At 42.7% G+C, this 20,112-nt stretch overlaps 1 protein-coding gene across 1 annotated transcript in view; it reads left to right on the top strand.

The window, feature by feature from the left end:
- GPC4 (glypican 4) overlaps positions 1–20,112 on the top strand; it is a 108,172-nt gene that overhangs the window by 49,052 nt on the left and 39,008 nt on the right. The window contains exon 2 of the mRNA XM_067471643.1: positions 13,774–13,932. Within this exon, the coding sequence (XP_067327744.1) occupies positions 13,774–13,932 (159 nt within the window). The remainder of the gene's footprint in view (positions 1–13,773; positions 13,933–20,112) is intronic.

The following is a 20,112-nucleotide window of genomic DNA, read 5'->3' as shown; positions in this document are numbered from 1 at the left end:
CCAACCTGTGGGAGACCTCTCTCATGTCCCCGCATGGGAAGCTGGAGCTGACATACAGGACCCTCTCAGATAGAAAATAATAATAATAATAATAATAATAATAATAATAATAATATTTCTTACCTGCCTCTCAGGTAATATATTATTATTATTATTATTATTATTATTATTATTAGACAGAATACGACAATAATAATATAATAATTGCATTTCTTACCTGCATCTCAGGTAATAATAATAATAATATTTCTTACCTGCCTCTCAGGTAGTAATAATAATAATAATATTACTATTTCTTACTTGCCTCTCAGGTAATACATTATTATTATTATTATTATTATTATTATTATTATTATTATTATTAGACAGAATACGACAATAATAATATAATAATTGCATTTCTTACCTGCATCTCAGGTAATAATAATAATAATATTTCTTACCTGCCTCTCAGGTAGTAATAATAATAATAATATTACTATTTCTTACTTGCCTCTCAGGTAATACATTATTATTATTATTATTAGACAGAATAAGACAATAATAATATAATAATGTTATTTCTTACCTTCCTCTCAGGTGGTAATAATAATAATTGTATTTCTTACCTGCCCCTCAGGTAATACTACTACTACTAATAATAATATTACTATTTCTTACCTGCCTCTCAGGTAATACATTATTATTATTATTATTAGACAGAATATGACAATAATAATATAATAATGTTATTTCTTACCTGCCTCTCAGGTGGTGGTAATAATAATAATAATTGTTTTTCTTACCTGCCTCTCAGGTAATACATTATTATTATTATTATCATTATTAGACAGAATACGACAATAATAATATAATAATGCTATTTTTACCTGCCTCTCAGGTGGTGGTGGTAATAATAACAATAATAATTGTATTTCTTACCTGCCTCTCGGGTAATAATAATAATAATAATAATAATAATGTTATTTCTTACCCTCCTTGAGAGGTATTAATAATCATACAATAATAATAATAATTTTATTTCTTACCTGCCTCTCAGGTAATAATAATAATAATAATAATAATAATATTTCTTACCTGCCTCTCAGGTAATAATAACAATAATAATAATAATAATACTATTTCTTACCTGCCTCTCAGGTAATACATTATTATTATTATTATTATTATTATTATTATTAGACAGAATACGACAATAATAATATAATGTTATTTCTTACCTGCTTCTCAGGTAGTGGTAATAATAATAATAATAATAATAATATGTTATTTCTTATCTGCCTCTCAGGTGGTGGTAGTAATAATAATAATAATAATACTATTTCTTACCTGCCTCTCAGGTAATACATTATTATTATTATTATTATTATTATTATTATTATTAGACAGAATACGACAATAATAATATAATAATGCTATTTTTACCTGCCTCTCAGGTGGTGGTGGTAATAATAATAATAATAATTGTATTTCTTACCTGCCTCTCAGGCAATATTTATTTATTTATTTATTATTAACTTTATTTGTACCCCGCTACCATCTCCCCAAGGGACTCGGTGCAGCTTACATGAGGCCGAGCCAAACACAACAATGCAAGCAATAAAACAACAATACAAGCAATTAAAAAAAAACATAGACAATAAGATAAACAGCATTATCAATGAAACAACACACAATGAAAAAACAGAGGGGAGGCCAAATGTAAAGTTAAACTTTGAAATATGCTGATAATCAGATTTTGTTATTATTTGAGAACCAACCTGGACACAGCTTATTATTTGAGAACACAGAAATGCTGGACCACACGAACAACCACCATGTCAGGCTACACAGAGAAGCCATTGAAATCCACAAGCATGTGGACAATTTCAACAGAAAGGAGGAAACCATGAAGATGAACAAAATCTGGCTACCAGTATTAAAAAAAACTCTAAAATTACAACAAAACAACAGAGGGAAAACCATCAGGGACAGCTAATCACCTCTCAACAAAAGATTGCTCCAGGCACTGCCAGGCTATCAAATGCTAATCAAGGTGGTCAGTTGAAACATTCATACCTAGCTCCAGCAGACAAGAGTCCTTTGTCCCACCCTGGTCTTTCCAGAGATATATAAACCCACTTCCCTAGTTCCAATAGACCTCACTACCTCGATTTTTTTTTGTCGTGTCAGGAGTGACTTGAGAAACTGCAAGTCATTTCTGGTGTGAGAGAATTGGCCGTCTGCAAGGACGTTGCCCACAGGACGCCCGGATGAACCTTGCTCTTCCGCTGCGCTTTTGATGAATAGGTTTACATTCTCACACTATTGCTTAGCCCCACTGGAAGAGGCCCCCAAAGGGCATCTAGTCCAGCCTCCTTCAGCCAAGCACTATCAAAGCACCTCCTAATGCCCAGGTTTATTTCTTTTGCGAAGTTTGGCAATAAATTAGGAAAGCCCCTACCTTAGAAACCTTTAAAAAGGACCTTAAAACCTGGCTCGTCCGCTGCGCTTTTGATGAATAGGTTTACATTCCCACACTATTGCTTTGCCCCAACGTTTTGTCATTCCCCCTTTGTGGGAAGGCAATGCCAGGCCAACAAATGCTAATCAAGGTGGTCAGTTGAAACATTCACACCCAGCTCCAACAGACAAGAGTTCTTTGCCTCACCCTAGTCATTCCACAGATATATAAACCCATTTTCCTAGTTCCAACAGACCTCACTACCTCTGAGGATGCTTGCCATAGATGCAGGCGAAACGTCAGGGGAGAATGCCTCTAGAACATGGCCATATAGCCCGAAAAAACCTACAACAACCCAAAGGAGCTCAACTCTGCCATTAGGTTCAGGAAGTCGGCCGAGGAAGGAATCACCTAGTTAAGCATAACTTTGAAGTTTCTCATTTGCTTCTGGTTTGAGAATTCAGTATTCAGTAGCGTGTGCTTAGATCAGGTATGGGCAAACTTCAACCCTCCAGGTGTTTTGGACTGCAACTCCCATAATTCATAACAGTCAGTAGGCTGTTAGGGATTGTGGGAGTTGCAGTTCAAAACACCTGGAGGGCCGAAGTTTGCCCGTGTCTGGTTTACATGGACCAGTTTTGATATTTAGCAATGTGTCTATGTGCAGAGGTATAAGAGCAGAAGCTTCTGCAGCTGTGATAATTCACCTTTTTCAAAAACCGCCTGCTGCTTTTAGCAAAACCAGGCGCAAGGTTTAGTTTATGACCAAGACTCAGAAGGTCATGAGAGTCCAGCTGGTTCCTTCTCCCGCCTCTCTTTTTCGCGAAAGGAAATGAATGTCTCAAAATGAACACAGCCTCGGAAATATATATATACGTTTATGTAGCCGGTCCCACGGAATGTGTCTTGGAAGGAACCCGTTTGGTGCCTCAAGGATGCTTTTGGGAGCGCCGATCCGTGGCGTTTAGGACTAGCAACTTTAGGATGGGTTTGGCTTCCAAGGTGTTGGAGAGGACTTTTCAAAGTTCAGACTCAAAGCCACCACGTGGATGATTCAATGCTATGCCATCTTGGGGGGTTTGTAGTTTTCCATAGACTTTTCCGTGGCAAACAGTACTGGCACCTCACCAAACCAAAACTCCTAGGATGCCCAAGCAATGAGCCATGGCAGTTCAAGCGGAGTCAAACAGGATTAATTTTGCACTATAGATGCACCTGGACAGTTTTGTGTGTGTGTGTGTAAGGAGCAACTTGAGAAACTGCAAGTCACTTCCGGTGTGAGAGAATTGGCCGTCTGGAAGGACGTTGCCCAGGTGATGGCAGGATGTTTTGATGTTTTTACCATCTTCCAGATGTGGTGTCTTGGCGGTGGGTATTTGTGTAGAGTTTGGTCCAGATCCATCATTGTTTGAGTCCTCAGTGTTCTCTGGATGTAAAAGGTAAAGGTAGTCCCCCTGACATTAAGTCCAGTCATGTCTGACTCTGGGGTGTGGTGCTCATCTCCATTTCTAAGCCGAAGAGCCAGCGTTGTCCGTAGACACCTCCAAGGTCATGTGCCCAGCATGACTGCATGGAGCGCCGTTACCTTCCAGCCGGAGCGGTACTTATTGATCTACTCACATTTGCATGTTTTCGAACTGCTAGGTTGGCAGAAGCTAGGGCTGACAGCGGAAGCTCACGCCGCTCCCCGAAATCGAACCTGCGACCTTTTGATCAACAAGCTCAGCAGCTCAGTGCTTTAACCTACTGCGCCACCGGGGGGCCCTGCATCTCTGGATGTAGGTGAACTACAACTCCCAAACTCAAGGTCCAAGCCCTCCAAATCCTTCCAATATTTTCTGTTGGTCATGGGAGAACTGTGTGCCAAGTTTGTTTCAATTCCATTGGTGGTGTTCAGAATGCTCTTTGATTGTAGGTGAATTATAAATCCCAGCAACTACAACTCCCAAATGACAAAATCGATTTTTTTTGAGTGAAGGACATACATTGGGTTGTTGGGTGTCTTGTGTTCAAATTTGTTGTCAATTCGTCCAGTGGTTTTTGAGTTCTGTTAATCCCACAAACGAACATTACATTTTTATTTATATAGAGCAGTGTTTCTCAGCCTTCCTAATGACACGACCTTTTAATACAGTTCTTCATGTTGTGGTGACCCCCAACTATAAATTTATTTTTGTTGTGACTTCATAATTGAAATTTTGCTACTGTTATTAATCATTATGTAAATCTCTGATATGCAGGATGAATTTTCATTTACTGGACCAAATTTGGCACAAATACCCGATACGCCCACATGTGGGGTTAGCGGGAGTGATTTTGTCATTCGGGAGTTGTATTTGCTGGGATTTATAGTTAACCTACAATCAAAGAGCATTCTGAACTCCACCAGTGATGGAACTGAACCAGACTTGGCCACACAGAACTCCCATGAGCAATAGAAAATACTGGAAGAATTTGGTGGGCATTGACCTTGAGTTTGGGAGTTGTAGTTCACCTACACTCAAAGAGCACTGTGGACTCAAAACAATGATGAATCTGGACCAAACTTGGCACAAATACTCAATATGCCCAAATGTGAACACCGGTGGAGTTTGTGGAAAATAGATCTTGACATTTGGGAGTTGTAGTTGCTGTAATTGCTGGGATTTATAGTTCATCTACAATCAAAGAGCATTCTGAACCCCACCAATGACAGAATTGGGCCAAACCTCCCACACAGAACCCCCATGACCAACAGAAAATACTGTGTTTTCTGATTGTCTTTGGCAACCCCTCTGACACCCCCTCATGAGCCCCCCAGGGGTCCCGACCCCCAGGTTGAGAAACACTGATATATAGTATTCTAAGATACTGTATATAATATACTGTTAAATCTAAGATGCATTTTTCCTATATATGTACACCTGTATATTGTGTGTGTGTGTGTGTGTATGTGTGTGTGTGTGTGTGTGTATGTGTGTATATATATATATATATATATATATATATATACACACACACACACACACACACACATATATTAGATGCATTTTTCCCCTTACATAAACATCTCCAAAAATGGGGTGCATCTTAGAACTGCCGGTGTATCCAATACCTTTTTATTGTCGTTACTTAAATGAGCTTTGTGTATATGTGTGATATATATACAGAGAGGGCAGCGGGATAGGAGAGACAATTACAGCTTTAGCAAAGTTTAGCAAAGGGTTACTGGTTTTACAAGTGACTATAAGAACCACCAATTAATAAACCAGTTGGATCTCCCATTGTGCCTCTCCCAACTTTTGAGTAATATAAAATACTAGCCGTCCCCTGCCACGCATTGCTGTGGACCACAAGGGGGTTCTGTGTGGGAGGTTTAGCCCAATTCTATCGTTAGCGGGGTTCAGAATGCTCTGTGATTGTAGGTGAACTATAAATCCCAGCAACTACAACTCCCAAATGTTAAGATTCTATTTTCCCCAAACTTTACCAGTGTTCACATTTGGGCATATTGAGTATGAATGTAGAGTTTGCTCCAGATCCATCATTGTTTGAGTCCACAGTGATCTCTGGATGTAGGTGAACTACAACTCCAAAACCAAAGGACACTGTCCACCAAACCCTTCCAGGATTTTCTGTTGGTCATTGGAGAACTTGGTTCAATTCCATCATTGGTGGGGTTCCGAATGCTCTTTGATTGCAAGTGAACTACAAATCTCGGAAACTACAACTCCCAAATGACAAAATCGATTTTTGAGTGAAGGACATACATTGGGTTGTTAGGTGTCTTGTGTCCAAATTTGGTGTCAATTTGCCCAGTGGTTTTTGAGTTCTGTTAATCCCACAAACGAACATTACGTTTTTATTTATACTAGCTGTGCCCTATAGTAAGAATTTTCGAAGTAGAGGTAGATATCTGGACTATTCCTTCCCCCCTTTTTCTTCCCCTACCCCTTTCTCTCCTTTCTTCCTTCTCTGCCTCTTTTTTCATTCCTTCTTTGGCTCTTTGGTTTCATCCTTTCCTTCCTTCCCTTCCCCTTTCTCTACTCCTTCCTTTGTCTCATTTCTTCCCTCCCTGTTTCCTTCCTTCTTTCACTTTTTATTTCCTTTTTCCTTCCTTCCTTCCTTCCTTCCTTCCTTCCTTCCTTCCTTCTTTACCTTTTTCCTGCCTTTCCTCCCCTTTTTCTTTCTTTTCCACTTTTTATTCTTCCTTCTGTACCTCTTTCTTCCCTTCCTTCTCTCCCTTCCTTCCCTCTTTCCTTCCCTCCTTCCTTCTTTCCCTCCCTCCTTCTCTCTTTCCTTCCTTCCCCTTTCCCTCCTACATTCCTTCCTTTCTTTCCCTCCCTCCTTTCTTCTCTCCTTCCTTCCTGCCCTCCCGCAATACTATGGTAGAGTCCCTTCTCATTTTATTCTATGAGTCTATTTAATATAGGAATATTTTTAATTCAAAGGTATTTTTGTGGGTTTTTTTTTCCAGTGATGGTCACTCCTTGGATTGTGAGGAGTGTTGTTGCCAAATTTTGGGTCATTTGGCCCAGTAGTTTTTTTGTTTTTAAGTTACTCATTACGCACAGAGCATTTTTGGCCACGGTGGTACGCGCTCTGGTCACATCCCGCCTTGACTACTGCAACGCTCTCTACGTGGGGCTGCCCTTGAAGACGGCCCGGAAGCTTCAGCTAGTCCAGCGCGCGGCAGCCATGTTACTAACGGGAGTGGGACGGAGGGAGCACACAACGCCCTTGTTGTTCCAGCTCCATTGGCTGCCGATTTGCTACCGGGCCCAATTTAAGGTGCTGGTGTTGGCCTACAAAGCCCTAAACGGCTCCGGCCCAAAATACCTTTCGGACCGCATCTCGGCCTATGAGCCCACGAGGGCCTTGAGATCGTCTGGGGAGGCCCTTCTCTTGATCCCGCCTGCCTCACAGGCACGTCTGGCGGGGACGAGAGAGAGGGCCTTCTCGGTGGTGGCCCCCCGGCTGTGGAACACTCTCCCTGTAGACATCAGGCAGGCGCCCTCCCTTATGTCTTTCCGTAAGAGCCTAAAGACATGGCTATTTGAGAAGGCATTTAACCAGTGCTAAAATAATCAGCAATGACGACTGGAACGGAATACGGATTACGAGATTGGTTATGATTCTACGTTGAGACGGAGCGGATTGTTTAGTGTAATTATATTGTTGTTGAATTGTTGATATGTTGATATTTCGTTATTGTTTTTTTGTAAATTGCCTTTTATATGTTGTACACCGCCGTGAGTCGCCCTAGGGCTGAGAATGGCGGTCAACAAATGCAGCAAATAAATAAATAAATAAATAAATAGAGATAGATTCTGACTTTTTCATGTTATTTTATGATATTGGTGGGGAAGGAGACTGGAACTGTGTCCTCCACATATGAAGTGGGGAGAAGGATTTCGGAGGGAGGGAACCCAGGGTCCGGGTCGTAACCTTTTCTTTTTTGTGTAAAGGGGGCTTCCTTTGCCAAAGAGGCCCGTTGATTGCATTGGGGAGGGATTAAGCCTCTGGGAGAAGGCAACGATGGGGAGAACTTAAGGCGACCCGAAGGGACCCCCTTTACAAAGCTATGCGCGGAATGTGGCTTTTAAGGCCATTGACCATTAAACTAGGGAAAAAATGCTTTATTTCTAATGTCATCTTTTTCAAAAAGGTCAGGGGTCTTCCAAGGGGGGAGTTCCATCCAAAAAGATGGCATTTTTAAAAGAAGATTTATCTCAGTTGACAAAAGGGTATGTCTACACTATAGAATTGCTGCAGCGTTGCATCATTTTATTTGAGCGAGCTTAATGCAATGCAATCATGGGAGTTGTAGTTTGACAGTCCTGGACCCTTTCTGGGTGCATCTACACTGGAGAATGGATGCAGTTTGATACCACTTCAAATGACACAGCTCAATGCGATGCAGCCTTGGGATTTGTAGTTTGGACCTTGCAAAACTACAACACCCAGGATCCCCCTCATTTTAGTTGAGTGATATTTAATGCAATGCAATCCTGGGAATTATAGTTTGACAGTCCTGGGTGCCCTTTCTGGGTGCATCTTCATTGGAGAATGGATGCAGTTTGATACCACTTCAAATGACACAGCTCAATGCGATGCAGCTTTGGGATTTGTAGTTTGGACCTTGCAAAACTACAACACCCAGGATCCCCCTCATTTTAGTTGAGTGATATTTAATGCAATGCAATCCTGGGAATTATAGTTTGACAGTCCTGGGTGCCCTTTCTGGGTGCATCTTCATTGGAGAATGGATGCAGTTTGATACCACTTCAAATGACACAGCTCAATGCGATGCAGCCTTGGGATTTGTAGTTTGGACCTTGCAAAACTACAACACCCAGGATCCCCCTCATTTTAGTTGAGTGATATTTAATGCAATGCAATCCTGGGAGTTGTAGTTTGACAGTCCTGGGTGCATCTACACTGGAGAATGGATGCAGTTTGATACCACTTCAAATGACACAGCTCAGTGCGATGCAGCCTTGGGATTTGTAGTTTGGACCTTGCAAAACTACAGCACCCAGGATCCCCCATAGCATTGAATGGCAGTTAACGTGGTGTCAAGTTATATCAGTTCTACAGTGTAGATGCATCCTTTGTGAACCAAATCATGTTTGTGCTTAATATTTGGGGAGGATGGGAGAAAAACAGTTTTCTTTATGAGATGATGGTACAGTATTATTATTATTATTATTATTATTAAAAGTAGTAATATGATAATAATAATTATTATTCTTAACTAGGTATTGCAATTACTATATTATTATTATTATTGTTATTATTATTATTTACTATGTTTTAGTATTACAATATTATTATTATTATTATTATTACTATTATTTACTATGTATTACTATTACTGTATTATTATCATATTACTACTTTTAGTTACATTAATAATAATAATAATAATAATAATATAATAATAATAATAATAGTAATTCCTACCATGATTCCTTGGCATTGAATCACAAATTGGTGAATCGACTGCATTGATTCCAAATAATAATAATAATAATAATAATAATAATAATAATAATTGCAAAAGATATATGCATAAGATGAAAACACAATTACATCACCTATATCAGGGGTCCTCAAACTGTTTAAACAGAGGGCCAGGTCACAGTCCCTCAAATTGTTGGAGGGCCAGATTATAATTTGAAAAAAAAAAACATGAATGAATTCCTATGCACACTGCACATATCTTATTTGTGGTTATTTTTATTTGTCGTGTCAGAACAGAACAAAGCAAACAAACAAACAGACAAAATACTAAACTCGTGAGTTTGGTAGTTGGTTAAATGTCCTTTGACCAGTATCTGGTCACTTGGAGTGCTTCCGGTGTTGCTGCAAGAAGGTCCTCCATTGTGCATGTGGCAGGGCTCAGGTTGCATTGCAGCAGGTGGTCAGTGGTTTGCTCCTCTCCACACTCGCATGTCGTGGATTCCACTTTGTTGCCCCATTTCTGAAGGTTGGCTCTGCATCTCGTGGTGCCAGAGCGCAGTCTGTTCAGCGCCTTCCAAGTCGCCCAGTCCTCTGTGTGCCCTCTGTGTAGTCTCTCATTTGGTATCAGCCATTGGTTGAGGTTCTGGGTTTGAGCCTGCCACTTTTGGACTCTCGCTTGCTGAGGTGTTCCAGCGAGTGTCTCTGTAGATCTTAGAAAACTATTTCTTGATTTAGACGTGCTGGCTGATACCCAAACAGAGAATGAGCTGGAGATGTCTCTGCCTTGGTCCTTCACTATTCGCTGCTACTTCCCGGTGGATGTCAGATGGTGCAATACTGGCTAAGCAGTGTAATTTCTCTAGTGGTGTAGGGCGCAGACACCCCGTGATAATGCGGCATGTCTCATTAAGAGCCACATCCACTGTTTTAACATGGTGAGATGTGTTCCACACTGGGCATGCATACTCAGCAGCAGAGTAGCATAGCGCAAGGACAGATGTCTTCACTGTGTCTGGTTGTGACCCCCAGGTTGTGCCAGTCAGCTTTCGTATGATATTGTTTCTAGCACCCACCTTTTGCTTGATGTTCAGACAGTGCTTCTTGTATGTCAGGGCACAGTCCAGAGTGACTCCCAGTTATTTGGATGCGCTACAATGCTCCAGTGGGATTCCTTCCCAGCTCATCCTCAGAGCTCGGGGTGCTTGTCTGTTCTTGAGATGAAAATAATATAGTAATAGTAGGTAAAGGTAAAGGTAGTCCCCTGACATTAAGTCCAGTCATGTCTGACTCTGGGGTGTGGTGCTCATCTCCATTTCTAAGCCGAAGAGCCAGCGTTGTCTGTAGACACCTCCAAGGTCATGTGGCCGGCATGACTGCATGGAGCGCCGTGGCATGTTTTCGAACTGCTAGGTTGGCAGAATAGTAATAGTAATACATAGTAAATAATAATAGTAATAATGATAATATTGTAATACTAAAACATAGTAAATAATAGCTAATTTTTTTTTGTTCGTGTCAGGAGCGACTTGAGAAACTGCAAGTCGCTTCTGGTGTGAGAGGAGAATAATAATAATAATAATAATAATAATAATAATAATATAATGATACATTAATAAAATGATGATGATGATGATGATGATGATCAGGCATGGACATACTTCGGCCCTCCGGGTGTTTTGGACTCCCAACTATTGGCTGTTAGGAATTGTGGGAGTTGAAGTCCAAAACACCCGGAGGGCCGAAGTTTGCCCATCCCTGATGCACCCTAATTAGATATCGGTTCTATAAATGGGGCCAATTCCAATGGAAACGTATCCATGTGCCACACCAAGCTCTAGGTTTTCTGAATTGAATTCACCTGACCCGTCTTGTGTCTTTTGAATTGCCCCTTTTCTTTTGCTCCCCTCTAACGGGCCCCCTTTTCCTTTGGTGCAAGACGTTAATTAGCAATAATAAGGCAAGCCCTAATATCTCTTGATAAGGAAGCTGCAAGTCTAGTGTGAAATCGGATTAGCCGGGGCTCCTTTATGTCGCCGGTTTGGAGGAAGTCGTCAACGGAGGAGGAGGAGGAAGGTCCAAACGCATTTGACGGATTGCAGTCCCAAAAGGGAAGAAAGCAGGAAGGAAGGATGGACAGCGGCCTTGGGGCCAAAGGTTGTGACCTGTCCCGTCTATCGGTCTGGCCAACAGACTAGTCCGTTTGCACTCTGTGCATGCTCCGCCGAGGTGCCCGCATCTCCCTTTACCTCCCTTCGTTGTGCAAAATTTTGAAAGGGATTTTCCCAAGTTGCGGAATTTACTTGTTCGTGCTTTGAGACTTCGGACTAAAAGCCAGAGCGGGGTCGCCGCCTGCTAAAGTGCGTTTGCCTCCGAATCTTATTACCCTCCTCTAGATCAGTTTTCCAAACGTTTTGTGTTGGTGACAAAGCGTTATCTGACCTGCACTGTTTCGCGACACAGTCGTTCAGTTTTAAGGGCAAACTCACCCCTTGTAAAAGCTTGTAAAAGCTTGCGCCCGTACCTTGGGAAGTCTGACTTGGCCACGGTAGTCCACGCTCTGGTTACATCCCGATTAGACTACTGCAACGCTCTCTATGTGGGGTTGCCTTTGAAGACGGCTCGGAAGCTTCAATTAGTCCAACGTTCGGCAGCCATGATACTAACAGGAGCAGCACGCAGGGAGCATACAACCCCTTTGTTGCGCCAGCTCCACTGGCTGCCAATTTGCTACTGGGCACAATTCAAAGTGCTGGCCTTGGTCTATAAAGCCCTAAACGGTTCTGGCCCAAGTTACCTGTCCAATCGCATCTCTGCCTACCAACCCACTAGGACTTTGAGATCTTCCGGGGAGGCCCTGCTCTCGATCTCGCCTGCAACACAGGCACGGCTGGCGGGGACGAGAGACAGGGCCTTCTCGGTGGTGGCCCCTCGGCTGTGGAATGCCCTTCCCACGGACATCAGATCGGCTCCATCATTAATGGTATTTCGGAGAAAAGTGAAAACCTGGTTATTTGAACAGGCGTTTGAATAGGCAGTGTAATGAATATAAGAACGGAACAATGGATGATGAGTTTGGATCATGTTTTCAGTTATGAGACGCCAGTGAATGATTATTGTGTTAATTGCTTAAACTGCTATTGTTGTTAATTGTTTTTAAATATCCTGTTGTTGTTAGCATTGAATTTTTGCTGCTATTGTTGTTAACCGCTGTGAGTCGCCTAAGGGCTGAGAACAGCGGTATACAAATAAAGTAAATAATAAATAAATGGTATGAGTCACGGACCTAGACATTCAGTTGCGAAAGTGAAAAGTCTCGGGATGTAAAGTGTCTCATGAAACTCGTTTATTTATACTCTTCCAAATGTCAGATTTTTAACTTACTAGCTTATGTACCAGGCAATGCCCGGATTAGGTCTTTTGCAATGATAAATATCAGAAGCAGTCATTGTTTGTTTTGAGGTTTGAGTCCACAGTGACCTCTGGATGTAGGTGACCTACAACTCCAAAACCAAAGGACACTGCCCACCAAATCCAGTATTTTCTGTTGGTCATGCGAGTTCTCTGTGCCAAGTTTGGTTCAATTCCATCGTTGGTGGGGTTCAGAATGCTCTTTGATTGTAGGTGAACTATAAATCCCAGCAACGACAACTCCCAAATGACAAAGTCAATTATTTTGAGTGAATGACATACATTGGATTGTTAGGTGTCTTGTGTCCAAATTTAGTGTCAATTTCCCCAGTGGTTTTTGAGTTCTGTTAATCCCACAAACGAACATTACATTAGGTTCTTGTGGGTTTTTTCGGGCTATAGAGCCATATTCTAGAGGCATTTCTCCTGACGTTTCGCCTGCATCTATGGCAAGCATCCTCAGAGGTAGTGAGGATGCTTGCCATAGATGCAGGCGAAATGTCAGGAGAAATGCCTCTAGAACATGGCTCTATAGCCCGAAAAAACCCACAAGAACCTAGTGATTCCAGCCATGAAAGCCTTCGACAATACATTGAACATTACATTTTTATTTATATAGATGGAGAAGGGGCTATTATTATTATTATTATTATTATTATTATTATTATTTGCTCATGGAGAAAGGGGTCTTCCTGTAATTATTAAACCTGATCCTGAATTGTAGTAAACGCATGGATGCAAAGAGGCTCTTATGTAAATCCGTGCATGCAAATAGAGCCTCGTGCAGATATATGCATGCAAGCACAGACTAGTATATCTGTGTGAGGCTGCATTTGCGTGCATGCATTTACACTAACTTGTTTGCATCCATGAATGCTCATAAGTCCCAGCCTCCCATTAATCATGCCGCACCTTTGCAAACGGCACGGTGTCCCGTGTTCCGGCGTATTAACATCTCCTCTTTGATGTGTTTCCAGGCGATCACTTGAAAGTCTGCCCTCAAGGCTATACATGCTGCTCCCAAGAAATGGAAGAGAAATATGGCCAGCAGAGTAAACACGACTTCCGCAACGCCGTTGTCGAGCTCAGCAACAATTTGCAAGCTGTTTTCATCTCCCGGTACAACAAGTTTGACGGTGAGTTTGGCGAACCCTTAAGAAAAAAAAAACCTCTTTGTTTCTTTTATGGGGGCTTAATGGGTGCATCTACACTGTAGAGTTGATGCAGTTTGGCACCACTTGAACACGAAAGATTCTGTAAAACCTTTCGCTTCCTCTGCTTATTTATTTATTTATTGTTTCAGTATCAACCGGACAATTGCATTACATTTTTAACAATTTTTTAACAAACAGACAAAACAGAGTTTGCAAGCTTGGTAGTTGATTAAATGTCCTTTGACCACTATCTGGCCACTTGGAGTGCCTCTGGTGTTGCTGCAAGGAGGTCCTCCATTGTGCATGCAAAATAAGTCTCTCCAGAATTTGTAGAGGTGGCACAACAGAGAGATTGGTCTATAGCTTTTTGGGTCATTACGGTCTTTGCCTGGCTTCAAGATGGGATGATTCTTGCTTTCCTCCAAATTTTGGGGATCTGACAGGATGCAGTGCAGTTATTCATCAGCTCCAGCAGCTCAGGTTGCATTGCAGCAGGTGGTCAGTGGTTTGCTCTTCTCCACACTCGCATGTTGTGGATTCCACTTTGTAGCCCCATTTCTTGAGGTTGGCTCTGCATCTCGTGGTGCCAGAGCGCAGTCTGTTCAGCGCCTTCCAAGTTGCCCAGTCTTCTGTATGCCCAGGGGGAAGTCAATCAATCAAATCATTTATTTCGGTCATTGACCAGCACAGGAAATAGAGTCACATTTTCATACAAACTTGGTACGTTTGGTACATTAAAAATATAAATATCACTACTGGAGCACAATATGGGTGAGGGAGTGGAAAGGAATGGGAAATAGGGTAAAAACATACAATGCCCAGATCCATCACCCAATTGTGGATTCAGAGAAGAAGATTACTGGACACACAGTTAACTTTTGGGACTAGTCATTCCCTGATGGATTTTGTATGCTGCTGCACAGAACTTTGCAACATTGTAGGTTATAGCTGAATTAATATCTGCAAGTAGCAGGGAGGTATAAAATTGTCCTGAATGGCCTGGGTGCTTGTATATCAGAGGTGAGATAAGTCTGCCACGGATATCCCTGTAGAACGGGCACTGAAGGAGCACATGTTCTATCGTTTCTACATGACCCGAGTCACAGGGGCAGAGTGGTGCCAGAGCACAGTCTGTTCAGCGTCTTCCAAGTCGCCCAGTCTTCTGTGTGCCAAGGGGGGAGTCTCTCATTTGGTATCAGCCATTATTTGAAGTTCTGGATTTGAGCCTGCCACTTTTGGACTCTCGCTTGATTTAAGTTGTTGACGTGCTGGCTGATACCCAAACAAGGGATGGGCTGGAGATGTCTCTGCCTTGGTCCTTTCACTATTGGCTGCTACTTCCCGGCGGATGTCAGGTGGTGCAATACCGGCTAAACGGTGTAATTTGACCATAGGAATGGAACAACGGAAATGGTATCGGATTGTGAATTTGACGATGAGACGACTCGGAATGGTTTTGTAATAAGGTTGATGTTTTGATAAGATGTTGATAATTGTGTACTGTAGATTATTTTATTCTTTGTTGTATCTTGCACCTGTTTTGCTATGCTGTACACCGCAATGAGTCGCCAGTAGGCTGAGAATTGCGGTATATAAGAGTAGTAAATAAATAAATAAATAAATAATTTCTCCAGTGGTGTAGGGCTCAAACACCCTGTGATAATGCGGCATGTCTCATTAAGAGCCACATCCACTGTTTTAGTGTGGTGAGATGTGTTCCACACTAGGCATGCATACTCAGCAGCGGAGTAGCATAGCGCAAGGGCAGATGTCTTCACTGTGTCTGGTTGTGATCCCCAGGTTGTGCCAGTCAACTTTCGTATGATATTATTTCTAGCGCCCACCTTTTTCTTTATATTCAGGCAGTGCTACTTTTAGGCCAGAGTGACTCCCAGGTATTTGGGTGCGCTGCAATGCTCCAGTGGGATTCCTTCCCAGGTGATCTTCAGAGCTCGGGATGCTTTTCTGTTCTTGAGATGAAAGGCACATGTCTGTGTTTTAAATGGGTTGGGGATCAGCTGGTTTTCCCTGTAATAGGCAGTAAGGGCACCTAGAGCTTCGGAGAGCTTCTGTTCAACCATCTCAAAACTCCCTGCTTGAGCAGTAATGGCATGATCATCAGCATAGATGAAGCTCTCTGTCCCTTCTGGCAGTGGCTGGTCATTTGTGTAGATGTTGAACATGGATGGAGCAAGCACGCTCCCCTGAGGCAGGCCGTTCTTCTGTTTCCGCCATCTGCTTCTCTGCCCCTGGAACTCAACAGAAAAGCTCCTGTTTTGTAGCAGGTTTCCTATGAGGCAGGTGAGGTGGTCGTCCTTTGTGATATTATACATTTTTCTCAGGAGGAGGCGGTGGTTCACAGTGTCATAGGTACCCTAACCAATGGAAATGGATCCATGCACCATGACAATTCAAGTGGTGTCAAATGGCATTAATTCTGCAGTGTAGATGCAGCCTCTCTTCTTTTGTGCATCCCTTTGCTAGACTTTTGGAGGTTAAATGACTCACCGTTTGTGGGTAAAACAGTTCGAGAATGCTGCTTGTTTTGCAAACCTGTTGGCTCAGAATATTTGCTGATGAAGACATGTGGTTTAATGTTCCCATCCAAGTCTCCGTTGCACCGTCTGGGGCACAAAGGAGAACTGGACTTTTGTTTTATTGTTAGAGGTGACTCATAGGCCTCTGTCTGCCTTGTTTTCTAGGCATTTGTAGCTCTCTTTTGTTGTTGTTGTTGTGTCAGGAGCGACTTGAGAAACTGCAAGTCGCTTCTGGTGGGAGAGAATTGGCCGTCTGCAAGAACGTGTCCCAGGGGACGCCTGGATGATTTGGTGTTTTTATCATCCTTGTGGGAGGCTTCTCTCATGTCCCGGTATGAGGAGCTGGAGCTGACAGAGGGAGCTCATTCGCCTCTCCCTGGATTCGAACCTGCAACCTGTCGGTCCTCAGTTCTGCTGGCACACTGCGCCACCGGGGCTCTGAAAATAGATCTTTGTACCACTTCAAATGAGGTTCCTGGGATTTGTAGTTTGCCTGGTTGCTTCTTTTTCTGGTTTCTTCTAGGTTTCTTTCTTTGCAATGGGTGTACCTCCCAAAAGTCTGCTTTGGGGCCGATATAACCCTTTAGTTTTCCATAAATGTCTGCCTCCGATCTGCGCACTGAATAATAATAATAATAATAATAATAATAATAATAATAATAATTTACTTTTATATTTCCTTCTGACCAACAGAAAATACTGAAAGAGTTTGGTGGGTATTGACCTTGAATTTTGGAATTGTAGTTCACCTCCATCCAGAGAACACTGGACTCAAACAATGATGGATCTGGACCAAACTTGACAGGATGGATCTGGACCAAACTTGACAGGATTGATCTGGACCAAACTTGACAGGATGGATCTGGACCAAACTTGACAGGATGGATCTGGACCAAACTTGACAGGATGGATCTGGACCAAACTTGACCAATCTTGATAAAATAGTGAAGAGTACAGACATCACACTGGCAACAATTCCCCTTGCTCTGGGCCAGACTGAAGAGAGGGGAAGCCAGGGGACAGTTCCATCTTGTCTCCTGGATATGCCATCAGCTGGAGACCCCTCCCCACAGCACCAACTGTCTCTCTGGGCCAGAGTGAAGGGGGGGGGGGGGTAGGGGACAGTTCCACTTTGTCTCCTGTGCTATTCTAATAATAATCTATATATATATAAATGCTCTGTGCATAATGAGTAACTTAAAAACAAAAGAACTAATGAATGAAATCACACCAAACTTGGCAACAAAATGTCTCACTACACAAGGAGTGACCATCACTCAAAAAATTATGATTTTGTCATTTGGGAGTTGTAGTTGCTGGGATTTATAGTTCACCTACAATCAAAGAGCATTCTGAACTCCATCAATGATGGAATTGAACCAAATTTGGCCCACAGCAATCTCATGACCAGCAGAAAATACTGGAAGGGTTTGGTGGGCATTGGCCTTGAGTTTGGGAGTTGTAGTTCACCTACATCCAAAGAGCACTGTGGACTCAAATAATGATGGATCTGGACCAAACTTGGCACAAGCACTCAATATGCCCAAATATGAACACAGATGGAGTTTGGGGGGGGGGGGGAGACGACATTTGGGAGTTGTAGTCACTGGGATTCACAGTTCACCTACAATCAAAGAGCATTCTGAACCCCACAAACAACAGAATTGGGGCAAACATCCCACACAGAGCCCCCATGACCAACAGAAATGTCTATGTTTTCTGGTGGTCTTTGGTCAAGACCCCTGATGATGCCCCCAGGTCTTCCCAGGTTGAGAAATGCTGCCTTAAGTCCATCCAGTCCAACTCCTTTCACTAGGGCAAGAAAACGTAATCAAAGCCCTCCTGACAAAGGGCCATCCAGCCATTCACATACACACACACACATGTATATGACAGATGCAGTATCTAAAGTATCTAATCCCCACTGGTATTTAAAGTTGGCCATGTTGGATATGGGTGCCAAGTTTGGTCCATTGTTGGTTGGTTTCATTGCTCTCTGGATGCAGGTGAACTACAACTCCCAGAATCAAAGGTCAATTCCTCCCAATCCCCACTGGTATTCAAAGTTGGCCATGTTGGGTATGGGTGCCAAGTTTGGTCCATCGTTGGTTGGGTTCATTGCTCTCTGGTTGCAGGTGAACTACAACTCCCAGAATCAAAAGTCAGTTCCCCCCAATGCCCACTGGTATTCAGAGTTGGCCATGTTGGGTATGCATGCCAAGTTTGGCCCATCGTTGGTTGGGTTCGTTTCTCTTTAGATGCAGGTGAACTACAACTCCCAGAATCAAAGGTCAATTCCTCCCAATCCCCACTGGTATTCAAAGTTGGCCATGTTGGGTATGGGTGTCAAGTTTGGTCCACCGTTGGTTGGTTTCATTGCTCTCTGGATGCATGTGAACCACAACTCCCAGAATCAAAGGTCAATTCCTCCCAATCCCCACTGGTATTCAAAGTTAGCCATGTTGGGTATGGGTGCCAAGTTTGGTCCATCATTGGTTGGGTTCATTGCTCTCTGGATGCAGGTGAACTACAACTCCCAGAATCAAAGGTCCATTCCTCCCAATCCCCAAAGTTGGCCATGTTGGGTATGGGTATCAAGTTTGGCCCATCGTTGGTTGGGTTCATTGCTCTCTGGATGCAAGTGAACTACAACTCCCAGAATCAAAGGTCAATTCCTCCCAATCCCCACTGGTATTCAAAGTTGGCCATGTTGGGTATACGTGCCAAGTTTGTATTGGTCGGGTTCTGAGTGTTCTTTGATTGCGGGTCAACTACAATTTCCATAAACTGTGGGTCACTGGAATGTCATTGGAAGTCTAACTTCAGGCTGCAGCAAATGTTCCCTCCGTGGCTCCCTTTGTTCCCTTTCCAGGAAAGTCTCAGCAGCCACCACGTGTTGACCTCCGTCCCCATTTGTTTGCCTTGCCTTTGTAGAGCCTTCACATTTACAGCCCTGTAAAACAAGGGCACCGTAATCTCTAAAACCCACAGGCTTCTGTTTGAGGACCTGCCGGCTTTCCTAGACAAATTGAAGGTGCGGCTTGCGTTTGCCCTTTGAAAGGTCGAGATAGCGGCAGCCTCAAGGCCAGAGGGGTCGATCTTGGGGCAAGCGAACCAAGGCAGGCCTTCCAGCAAACTTACAAAATCCATCTCAAGGATAAAATGCAGAATGAGCGACACCTGGATTGACACCTGAGTTATATGTGAAAGGGATCTTGGGGTCTTAATGGAGAATGAGCTGAACATGAGCCAAGAATGTGATGCAGCAGCTAAAAAGGCCAATGGGATTTTTGGAAAGGTTGGACAGTTTGTGAATAGGGTTGCCTGGTTGTCACCCCCACAAACAAAGTTAGGTATTTGGCATAAAGTTTGTGAATAGGGTTGCCTGGTTGTCACCCCCACAAACAAAGTTAGATATTTGGCATATTTATTTATCGTGTCATCAGCAACCATACTATTGTATTACATTTCTAACAGAACAAAACAAACACACAGATTAAAAACAAAACAAAACACTGATTTTGCAAACTTGGTAGTTGGTTAAATGTCCTTTGACCAGTATCTGGCCACTTGGAGTGCCTCTGGTGTTGCCACAAGAAGGTCCTCCATTGTGCATGTGGCAGGG

Source organism: Anolis sagrei, chromosome 10 (assembly GCF_037176765.1).
Source record: "Anolis sagrei isolate rAnoSag1 chromosome 10, rAnoSag1.mat, whole genome shotgun sequence".
Taxonomy (NCBI): Eukaryota; Metazoa; Chordata; class Lepidosauria; order Squamata; family Dactyloidae; genus Anolis; species Anolis sagrei.
The sequence above is the reverse complement of the archived record's forward strand: the minus strand, read 5'-3'. Positions and strand labels throughout refer to the sequence as shown.